This window comes from Nymphaea colorata, chromosome 2, assembly GCF_008831285.2.
Source record: "Nymphaea colorata isolate Beijing-Zhang1983 chromosome 2, ASM883128v2, whole genome shotgun sequence".
Lineage (NCBI taxonomy): Eukaryota > Viridiplantae > Streptophyta > Magnoliopsida > Nymphaeales > Nymphaeaceae > Nymphaea > Nymphaea colorata.
In genome coordinates this window covers 8,637,160-8,649,014 of record NC_045139.1, presented here as the reverse complement: position 1 = coordinate 8,649,014, position 11,855 = coordinate 8,637,160, and the positions used below count along the sequence as shown (strand labels likewise).

Sequence of the window (11,855 nt, the reverse complement as noted above, 5' to 3'; positions counted from 1 at the left end):
TTTTGATTTGGTCGGTGAGTTGATCGCAGTGGTGTTAATTTACTAACCGGTTCGCTCGACATCCCTCGGCTATTTCTCTGAACTCGCTGATGTCCCCACCGTTGAATGTGTTTCTCAGGCCGCGTCAAGTGTTGGGTGCCCTGAATTTGGCGCGTCATCTCGAAGACATTTTTCCGTCCAAACACTTTATCCTGTAGACATTTGAGCCGAACACTTCATAGATGGACTTCACGTCTCTGCAAAGATCAGTTTGTAGGGTGGGCAGCTATAGGGCCTTACTCCCATTGACGATCCACATTAAGATATGCTTGTAAAGTTGATGTACTTCACTTCTGAATTTCCCTCTCTTTCTCTCTCCATCTCTATCTCTCACATAAAATGACTAGAACATGGCTAAACTATTTTGCTTTTTCTCCCTTACTAATGCGACTTGGTCTGGCTTGCAATATGTATAGATTATCTAACTTCAAACTGAGTTTTACTTCCCTGGCACACGTCGTGATGATGTAGATTCTTACATGCTCCCTGGGAATCGTTCGCGAAGTGTCCAAATCGATTCAGAGTGATTCCTGTAACTTTTACCCAAAATGAGATTTCAAGTCTTCAACAGAATTTATCAATTTGCAAGTGGGAGAAGCGGTCATGGAAAAGAAAAAGGGAAAAGATAGTGACAAAAAAAAGAAGAAGTTGAAAACAGTCTCAAAAAGAGACCAATTGAACTCATTATATGTGTGTATGTATAGTGGTCAATTTAAATAATTGAATTTCTTTAAAATTTTGGTATCTTTATGAAATTTAAAGTTGTACATAAATTGTTTATATTTATTTCGTCCGGGTCGAACAGACCCAGCGGCCAATTCTCAAAACTGACGTGTTTGTCGTTCCTGATGGCCTGCAGACTTCATTCCAAATTGTTCCAACATCCATCATTTTAAGTGGGAGATAAACTCTAAGGGGCATTTGACAACAAAAACAGTTTCATAAATTTGTTACAAAGATTGGGGCAGATTCATGACAGTGGACAACTTCATGGCAGAATCTGCCCCAGGTGGGGCATTGGTTGTGTTGCATAAGTGCATTAGCAGTGGCAGGACGGAAGCTCCTAGCAGATCAATGGTACCTAAATATGTTCTATAAAATGACGACTTGTTGGAGGTTCCCTTGTGGTTTACATGGAATCGAGTTGCCTGGTTCTTTCGCAATTGCCGCAAAGTGCTTAGCTGTTTCTTGATCCTCATGCCAAGAATCGAGATCGACCCTCTTTCACTAGCATCTAGTTGGAGGTTTCCTTGGAATTTCGGCCGATTTTGGCAATGGGAGGAGTTGGATGGCGGTCTGAAAGTTGATTGAATTCGAGTATTGCGTACCAAATTCGACATTGTGACTTCTGCAAATTTAACGATGCTTGCGAGTGTGCTTTGTGGAGATCAACGGGAGGCCCAGAGTCCAGTCGATAAAAGGATAGACGGATCGCTACAAGTGTGAATCTCTCTACGTAGATGCCTAAGGAAGAGTTGTTCTTAAGAAAATCGGTCATATCTCGTAAAAGCTTGGCGTGTTACTTCCACAGGAGTCAAGTGAGAACATCCCTGAGAAGGTGACGGCAAATGGTAGCACCTCTAATATGCAATTGTCATTGTTGATCGACAAGGAAAAATGTTGTTCAATGTAGGGTAACATCTGAGAAGGGAAGGTCTCCAAGCGTGTAGTCTCCGAATTTTTGCTTAAACCCTTCTTCAAAGCTTTTCTCATTCAAGGCAAGTGTAGGAAAGGTAATTGGATTCTTCCTTCATTCTAGATCTTCAGAGGGTGGCCTCCAAAAGGATGGGTCATTGAAGATTCTCTAGATCTTAGTTCCACAGACATGAATTCATGAGGGTACCCACTGAAGTTCCTGTTAATTCAAAAAGGAGTGTATTCTCTGTTCTGCTGATCCTTCCTGACAATGGTGATCTAGAGGATTTATTGTGACCCTAGCCTGGAATGTAAGCATGGGGGACTGAGCTGGTGTTGAATGAGCTCTGTAAATGATGAATTTACCACAGATTCTCAGCTGGTTATTTCCTGACAATGATGATTGGAATGTGAGGGGCCTTGCAAAGAAAAACCACTAGCAAATTGGAGTTGTCTTTTCTGCAGATATGAACCTTCCGTTTCGTTGTTTGTTCCTAATTAACTCGATAGAGTTATTCAATATTCTACTTGTATTTGCTGATGCACCCAATGCATGTTCACCAAAAAATTTTAGGGCATTTTTTCTGTTTTGAAAAACAAATAAATATTTTACAGATTTTTTTTCATTTCTCTTTTTTTTGCACTTATGGGGGGCTTTAATATTGGCAAATCAAGGGCATTTTGGTCATTTTACATCCATTGACACAAAAGAAAAGTCCATAGTGCCTCTTTCATTACCCATTGTGTTTGTATGTGAACTTTCCATACTTCTTTTTTTCAAAAAATAGTATGTATGAGATCCTTTTCACGCATCATAAGGTTGATCCGGATCTTAGAGTCCAGCGTGAACTCAAAGCACGCTCAATACTCAACAACCTTGAGGTCAATTTGGATAGAACGTATTTATGAAACAGTAACAAACTATTGTGAAATCCGCCTTTTGTAACGTGGATTTCGCACCAAAACCCGAAATGTGATGTTTGACTGACTTAAGAAACGTTGATCATATGAATGAGTTGAGCTTGAGCTGGACTTGTATGAACACAACGCAGCTGATGGTGAGTCAATTTTTCAACAAACTATTGAATATGAGAGTCGAATTCGCTTTTGCACTTGTTGTTGGGCAACCTCTCAGACTCCAGCTTCCTGTCCGATTAAATCTGCTGAGGATGTTCCTCAAAACCCGGTAGTTGATGAATGGGCCAGTGTAAACCTCAAGTCGCAGACTTCTCAAGAGATGCACTGTTTTGCAAAAATATGGAGGCTGACCCTCCTGTTCCAGTTGATTCGAGCTCTGATTTGAATAATAGTGAACCAATGCCCATGTCAGAGCAGGCTCAAAAAATTGATGAAGCGATGCAGATTGATCAGTGGACAGATCGAGAACCTTTGATGATTGGTTCTATAGCAAGCAAGAGTCGACTCATGGAAGAGGATATCTTGAACGTTAATGTGGGCAAGGCATTTAGAAGGAAAGAAAAGTGCTCTGAGTGGTAAAAAGAGGCTGTTGAAAAGCAAAGAAGTCAGTTCGACAAAGAGGAAGGAAAAAGTTGAAGATAAGTTCACAGCAGTCAAGCAAATTTTGGTTAAAGGGAAAGCTTCTGTCACTGAGGGTAGAAGGAAAATATTCTGGGCACAAATCAGACCCAGGAGGACTCCATCTTAACACCAGTTCAAAATGAAAGTGTTTTAAGTTGAATGTTCGTGGTTTGGCAAATAAAGCAGCCCGCAGAAATTGTGCTTGTCTGATTCGAGATTGTCATGTTGACATGATGTGTTTATATGATACCATGCTCACCTCTGAGATGCAAGCTAGATTTTATAATGATTATCCAGATTTCTGTTTTGAATCAAATCTTGATCTTGAGGGAAACTGGGCTCGAATTGTTGTTGGCAGGCAGAAAGATAGGTTTTCCCTTTTCAGCTGTAGATATAATCTGTTTTGGATCGACTGTGGCATTCAAGAAATTTGCCCTGGAAAGAATTTTGATTTGGTTGTTGTATATCTTCATTCTGATTTTAGGATATGCAGAGAGCAATTTCTTCTTCTCGAGGCCTCTCTTGCGAATAAGGATCTTCCCTCCTTAGTCATTGGAGACTTCACTTCTATAGATATATCTTCTTAGGGTCTGGTCCCTTGGTGACTATGGAAGAGAACAATCAGCACCTACGCACAATAGAAGATGAGGAAGACGTGGGTTGTTATGAAAGCCAGCTCTGATAGCTCTCCTGGGCCAGACGGCTTTCCAAATAATTTCTTTCACAAATATTGGCCCATTGTCAAGCAGGATCTCTATGAAGCTATTAGGGAGTACTTTAAAAAGGGCAAAGTGGTGAAGAAACTGGGACATAATCATCTGGTTTTAATCCCAAAGAAGAACAATTCAGTTAACATTTCTGATCACAGGCCAATTGCCCTTGGTAACAGTGTTTTCAAATTCATCTTTCTGGTTATGGTTCTTCGCATGAAAAAGATTCTGGACCGTCTCATTTCAGAACATTAGTGTGCCTTTCTTTCAGGCAGAAGCATCCACCAGATCTATCTTCTTGCTCATGAAATGATTCATGCTATGGTTAAAAGTCGATGCAGCAGCGTGGGAGTGAAAATAGATTTATCTAAGGCGTATGATAGGGTTGATTGGGGATTCTTGCGATCTGCCCTTCCCTTCTTTGGTTTCCATTCCGTTTGGGTTGATAGGGTTATGAATTGTGTGTCTACATCCCCTTAACGCTCTTCTTATAAATGGTAGAGAGGGAAGATTTTTTGATAGTGGGAGAGGGCTTTGTCAAGGAGACCCTCTGTCCCCTTTACCTCTTCTTGGTGGTTCTTGAAAATTTTTCAGCCAGCCATTATGAATCGCAAAATGGAGGTTCCTCATTTTGGTAGAGGTATTGAAGGTGTGCCGGCTACCATGTATGTTGACGACCTATTCATCTTTGTTAAAGCATCCAACAGATCTTTGCATCATCTAGAATATATTTTAGAATAATTTAAGAAAGCTGCTGGGATGCAAATTAATCAGTCCAAATCAAATTTTTTTGGCTTTGCTTTGTCAGAACAGAAAATGGGAGCAATTAGTGATCAATTTGGGTGGGTTCAGGGCTCATTTCCCACGCAATATCTAGGCCTCCCACCATGTCTTTTACGTCTCTCAACAGCTGATTGGGATCGGGTTGTTTTGAAGATGCAGAATCGCCTAAGTCAATGGAAATCTCATATGCTGTCATATGCAGGAAAACTTTGTCTCCCAAAATTTGTGATTGCTGCGCAGCCATGGTATTGGTTTATGGTCTTGAAGTGCTCGATTTCTGTAATCAAGAAGCTTGAAGAAATTATGATTAAGTTCTTGCGGGGAGATTCTGAAGTTAATTGCAGAATGCATTTAGGCTCTGCTCAAGTACTTTTCCTTCCTGAGAATGAGGGCGGTGTGGGCTTGAAGCAATTGAAAGAGGTAACTCTGCATACTTGAGGTTTATGTGTCTTAAAGTGGTGATGAACCCAATCAGGGTTGAATTCTACGATTTTAGGGTCGCACTTTCTGCTGCCCCTCAAAACTGGTGACTTTCACAGAATCTTCTATTTGTCATGGACTTCTTGAGCACACATCTGATGCTTCTGCTTTGATAGAAATTAGAACCAACAACTCTAGATGGAAATCTTGGCTTCACAGTTACAAAGCATCTTTACTTTTGAACAATGTGGGTGATGTAGACATGAAGTTTGCTAGGCTGAGAATTTCTAATTCTGCCCTTTCTTTCAAGGTTCTTTCTTTGCTCTCGGAAGCAAAGGTTACTCTGACCTAAAGGTTAGGTGACTACTTGTATTTGTACATATCATTCTTTATTCTTTCTCTAATGGACGGGGAGCACACCAGCCCACTTTCATCGGAACTATATTTTAACTGAGCAAACAAAGCCCTCGGCACAACTTTATCCGCAGTGGGTTTGGCATGGTTAAGGAAAAGAGGAAGATAAATTAGCATATATCTGAGGATGAATTGGAAATTTTACTAACAAGAGAATGATTTGCGAATATTCTCTTTTCCATGCATGTAAATAGTAAATGCCAGAGATCATCCGTGCTCCTAAAACCCGCCTATGATGTACCTCTTATCGGGCTCTGAGATTTTCCTGCTGCTCAATGAAAAAAATAATATGACTACAGTTCTTTGCCTTTGCTCGTACCTGTTAAACTTCTTTTCTTCTATATTCCTCTTTGAGATCCTTACAAGCTTCAAATTTTTAATTGACTTCGTTCTGCCGCTACACTGCAACCCATAGTACTTTTAAGGTGCAGCCATTTAAGGCAAGGGTTTCCAATACTGCACATGCTTGGCCACGGCAAGTGTACTTTTACACGCTTTCCCTTTCTTTCTTTTCCCTTTAGGCTTTAAGCAGTTTAAATAGAAACGCAATTCTTTTTCACTTTTTCCTGATAATTTCTCACGAAAACATGAGAGCCAAAATTCAAATTCCTTTTTCTTTTTCTGTTTGGCTATTTGTATGGAGCAACTTGTTTCTGACAAAATTCTGGTTCATAGCACTTGTCCTTATACTTGCACATGCACACAACTTTCCTGCAATGTTGGCAGTAAGTGGCAAGTGCCCTCCTTGCTGGTTCTCTCATAGGATTCTCTGCACATGCATACATGACATAGTCAGCCTTTCTCGATCTCCATGGATTCTTTTTAAATCTGCAGGACTCTGCAATGGACTTTTTTTCATGCATTCCGCAATATGGAAAAAGGAATTATGATTACCATGTCATATAATATATATATACCATTCTCTTATCTACCAAGGCCTTTGATTGCACTTCTTTTCTACCCATAAACTGAAGTAAGGAACCAATTTGATCGATAATGTTACTTGTACTGAGAGAAAATGGTCAAGCTGCTCCGATGTAAGAGTGCTAAGTACAATGGGATCACCTCGGTATGCAGCGAGTAAACCACAGAGAACTGCCATTTGCTTTTTTCATGATCTGCGTAAGGCTGTAAAAAAGCAGATGAACAGTTCTTTTTTCTTGTGGAACACGCGTGCAGTGTACATAGTTCCCGTTCAAATGCAACTGCGAATCTCCAGTAGATTGGAGAGAAAACATGGCCCTATTTTTGAGTATTTGATCAGAGTTTCTCTAAGAACAGAAGGAACAGTGGATGAACAAGCATAATGAGCAGAGTTAAAGCAGAAGACAAGAATAAAGGAAGAGAGAAAAGAGTGAGGAGATTAAGCACATGGCATTAACATTAAGGGTGAGTGATGAACAAACAAAGGTCGCAGGGTAGAGATCGTGGTCCTTCTTGGTCTCTCAGAAAATCTCCATCCTCTCCTGAAGTGGGGTCTTGATAACCTGCAGTATCTGCACAACTTCAGCCATGGAAGGCCTGCTTGAAGGTATTTGGGATGTGCAAACCAAGCCCAACTTCAACACCGGTAACACCTCCTCTTCTGGGCACTCGCTCATCCTTGGATCTACACACTCCATAGGATTTCCCAGCTCAATCAAACTCCTGACATAATCACACAGGATCAGAACATCATCTTCTCCATATTCTACCGGCCTTCGGCCCGTCACCAGCTCCAGTACAAGTATCCCATATCCATAAATATCACATTTCTCATTGATCCTTAAACTTTGGCATGCTAATTCAGGTGCAACATAGCCTAATGCACTCTGAAACCTGCTGCTCAGTATATGCTGGTCAAGCTTGGGAAGAAGCCTTGCTAAACCGAAGTCTGAGATTTTTGGATTGAGGCTCTCATCAAGTAATATATTACTTGGCTTGATGTTGTAGTGTATAATTGGTGGCCTGTAGGATTGGTGAAGATGGGTTAGGCCTTTAGCTGTGCCAAGAGCAATCTTAAAGCGCTGCGCCCATGAGAGTGGAGGCCAACGGGAAACAGAATCCTCATGTAATCTGTCATGAAGACTTCCATTAGCAGCAAACTCAGAGATGAGCAGCTGTAGCTGAGGAGTCCAGTAGTACCCTTTGAGGCTAATCAAATTTGGGTGTCTTACCTTCCCCAGAATCTGAACCTCTCGGTCAAAATCATCCTGAGACTGTACAATATTTGAAGTGATGAGCTTCTTAATGGCTACATCGCTCCCCTCTGTTACACAAGCTCTGTATACTGTCCCAAAAACACCCTTTCCTATCTCAGAAGCTTTGTTCAACAGGGACTGAGCATTGTTCACCCAATCTTCAGAGTTTGAATCTGCAGCAGAACTGAACAGAACTAGCTTACCCATGGCAGAACTAGCCTTGGGGGTACTTGAACAGAGACTTTCCGATGCCGCCTGCGGAAACTCTCTCCTTCTCCTAGCTGTCACGTTCAGCAAGGTAACCATGACAACACCTACAGCAATGACAACAGCAGCACATATTGCAATCATGGCTGATACTGTTAAAAATCTTTTGTGCTTGAATTTCTGAGAGATGGAGCCCGACCTTGCATTGCCATTTCCATTGTTGTACTCCACCGGATTCAGGGCCAACGGCTTGGGAACATTCATTTGGCATTTCTGTGACAATTTTGGGGAACAAAGACCAACATTTCCTTCTAGTGAACTGGGATCCAAGTTTTGGAATATGCTTCCCCTTGGGAGTTTCCCTGTAAGCTTGTTATATGAAAGATTGACTACCAACAGATTGACCAAGCCCCCAAGTTGCTCTGGAATTTCTCCGCTCAGCTTGTTGTAAGCAAGATTTAGTATTAAAAGTTTTCTTAGCTTGGATAACTCCATTGGAATGGGCCCATCTAAGCTGTTGTGAGATAAACTCCTGCAAGAATTACAAGTTTTAGGTCTAGTGTCACTTAACTAGTTAAGAAGGCAGGCAAGTGGAATGCTAAAAGTAAGTAAAACTTACAGATAAGTCAAGGATGAACAGTTTCCAATCTCTTTCGGGATTGGATTGGTTAAAGAATTCCCATCCAGTTGAAGGACTACCAATGCATTGGCATCACACAATTCGCTTGGGATTGAACCATATAAGCCTGTGTGACGCAGATCCAATTGCGAAAGAGACTTCAAATCTCCAAACTCTGGATGCAACTTCGACCGCAAGTTGTTCCATGACAGGTTCAGGTACTTCATGTTGGTGCAGAAGCTCATCTCGACAGGTATTTCACCTGTCAGGTTGTTATTTGAGAGGTCGAGTGCACGAAGAGACTGAAAGAACTGAGTGGAGCCTGAAGGAATCGAACCAGAAAGGTCGTTAGATGCTAGGTCGATTTGCTCGAGACCAAGTTGAAAGAGACCTGGAGGAATGTTTCCAATGAAGTCATTATTCCTCAAGCTCAACTCTGAAAGCTTGTTGCACTCGGCGATCCTCCCGGGGATCTCACCGGAAAACCTGTTTTCGGAAAGACCCAAATGCTGCAATTGTTTCAGGTCGCCCAGTGAGGGAGGCAGGCTTCCATTCATATAATTACCTGAAAAATCCAAGAACTGCAGATTGCTAAGGCTGCCTATCCATGTTGGCACATTACCGTTTAGCTTGTTTCTTGATAAATCAATGTAAGACAGAGAACTGAGCCCTTGGAACAGACTGGGCACTTCCCCTGTGAACAGATTACTACTCAGATCCATATGAACCAAATGAATGCAGGAGCCAATATCAGGTGGCAATGGGCCAGAGAATTGATTCTTGTGCAAGTAAAGCTCCTTAAGATTATGTAAACCAGATATGCCGGCCGGAACGGGACCGCCAAAAGCGTTGCTAGAAAGATCGAGCATCCTTAACTGATTCAGCATCCAAAGCCCATTAACAAAATCTGGAGAACCAGAAAGACGATTCCCTGAAACGTTCAAAGACCCCAAACCCACGCATTTGCTCAGCACCTTTGGCAAGCTGCCGGCGAAAAGATTGCCTCCGATAGAAATGAACCTGATTATAGTGCAATTCTCGAATAGGTGGTCGGGGACTGGCCCCGAAAGCAGGTTCTCGGAGAAATCCAGAACCCTGATCGATTTCATCGCCCCGTAACCGGCCGGAATGCTGCCGGTAAAACCATTATAGCTCAAATTCAGGCTGTTGAGGCTCCCTATCCGAGCCAACTCCGGGCTGAGGTTCCCAGAGAAATTGTTCCGGGAAAGAGATAAAACCCGGAGGTTCTGCAATTTCTCCAGGCCTCTTCCGATCTTCCCCGACAAGCCGAGCCCGTCGAGCGCAACCTCGGAGACCAGGCCGTTGGTAGCATCGCATTTGACGAAGCTCCAGGAACAGGGCGTGTCGTCGTCCTCATTCCATGAGTTCAGAGCGGAGTTGGGGTCGTGAATTCCCGACTTGAAGACGATGAGGCCAAGGACGTCGTCGTTGAGTTGGAGAGAAACGTCTGTTGCTCTACAGATGGAGGCAGAGAGAAAAACTAGCAGAAGCCACGAGACCGCGCTCACCGAGACGGCCTCCATCGTCATCCCTGAGCCTTCAGGAGATCTCCCTTTCCTCCATGAGAGAGTTTAGAGAGCCGAAAGAGAGAGAGAGTGCAGCCAAGATAGCAACAGCTCCAGACGATATCACAGTGCTCGTCAATTGACCGTTGCAGTGTTCGAAATGTTTTTTCCTCTTCCTTTTCTACCAAGCGCCCTCCTTTCAGATTTCCTTTTTCCCCGCGAAATTTTACGAAAAGAAGAAGGACGAACTTTTATTATTTCTTAAGAAGTGCCTATAATTTTCTTATATTAAGAAAAACACATTTTCAGCTGGCCTAACTTTCAGATAAATAAACCTTGTTCACTGATACTCAGTTGGGCTGGCTCAATTGAAGTTGGAATTGGTAAATTGAAGATACTGGATTATATTAACCACGCAGATCATTTAGTCGAAAGTTAGAATCAGGAATTTATTTGGTACATTCATAAAATTTTTGGCCTGTGTAGAAAGAGAATTTCCGTGGTACCAAATGTACCGATTTACAAGTTTTAAGTATAGTAGCAACATCATTTTGATACACCAAAAAGAGCTTTAAATCTAAAATATATAAATTAAGTATAATAAAAATGTCATTTCAAAACACTAAAGCAACCCTAAACTTTAAAAACATAAAAAAAAAAAAGAGAATAGGTATCAGTCCGAAATATGTGCACAAAGAGAAGGTTTCTACTGTAATATAAAAAAAGTGGAGGCGGTAAACGGGAATTGAGGAATGTTCATGCGTGACATTTTTCTAATGGACAGTACTGCCCTTGGCTTGGTTGACGTGTTGACGCGTTTTTATCTTGGACGACTGAACTACTTTTTTCTACACAATTCAAAATCCCTTGTTTTTTATCGTCTCTTGAAAGTTGTGCAAGATTCCAATTTTTTTTGTTTTTTACTAATTCAGAAAATTATAAAATAATAATTTCCAGTGATACCAATTGCATCAGGTTCACAAATGATACAATTGACAATATGTTGTTATCATCTTGAATGCATGCTGATATTCCAAAACAAACATTATACTTAGGAAAATTATATTTATCTACAGTAAATAAAATCTTTTATATATTTCATTTTCTTTTGTTTTTACTGATTTAGCCATATTTCTATCTTTAAAAATATAAACATTTACCGTCTCTTGTTTTCTGATAATTTCTAATTTATTTTATTTCCTAGATGACACCAAACAATATAATAAAAAGATTGACCATATGTGAGGAAACATTATTAGTCTCGTGACAGCCTCTTTCTCGAACCCGAACAACTTGTTCTGTACGTAAGTACGCCTGATCCTCTCGTGGGACCCCGATTTACTACTTTGGACGCGAATCCGTTTACATGTTGGATCCGGTGGACCCGGCTTTCTCGAACCATTCCCTCCAAAGAAAGTGCAGGTCTTCCATCCTTCTCGGGTTCGTTGTTCCATCAGATCCGATCCATCCTCACCAGTTCTTGCTTTGCATCTGCACCCATCGATGGGTGCCCAAACGTTTCCAATATTTCGACAAAAACGCTCAATTTTTTTATCCGACGACAAAAACAAGCCCATATTTGAAAATTTTACATGTAGCTGCCTGTCTATCATGGTGATAGGCTGTTATTTGAAATTCCTTTGGCTAATAGTAAAACGTCCTTTGGAAATATGTTCAAGAACCTTTATTGATAGCATCCGATTAAATGTTTGGAATATTTCGCATATCAATCATTTATACATATATGTGGACATCATATAGTTTTTTTTTTTTCTCTTTTTTA

The 11,855-nt window shown here is 41.2% G+C and overlaps 1 protein-coding gene across 1 annotated transcript; it reads right to left on the bottom strand.

Moving 5' to 3' along the window:
* Positions 1-6,834: 6,834 nt before the first annotated feature.
* Positions 6,835-10,233, bottom strand: LOC116248599 (probably inactive leucine-rich repeat receptor-like protein kinase At3g28040). The gene is made up of 2 exons (XM_031621481.2): positions 8,547-10,233; positions 6,835-8,459 (listed from the first exon to the last, which is right to left on the bottom strand). Exons 1-2 carry the CDS (start codon positions 10,094-10,096, stop codon positions 6,986-6,988), a joined length of 3,024 nt encoding a protein of 1,007 aa, XP_031477341.1. The 5' UTR covers positions 10,097-10,233; the 3' UTR covers positions 6,835-6,985.
* Between the last annotated feature and the right edge of the window lie 1,622 nt (positions 10,234-11,855).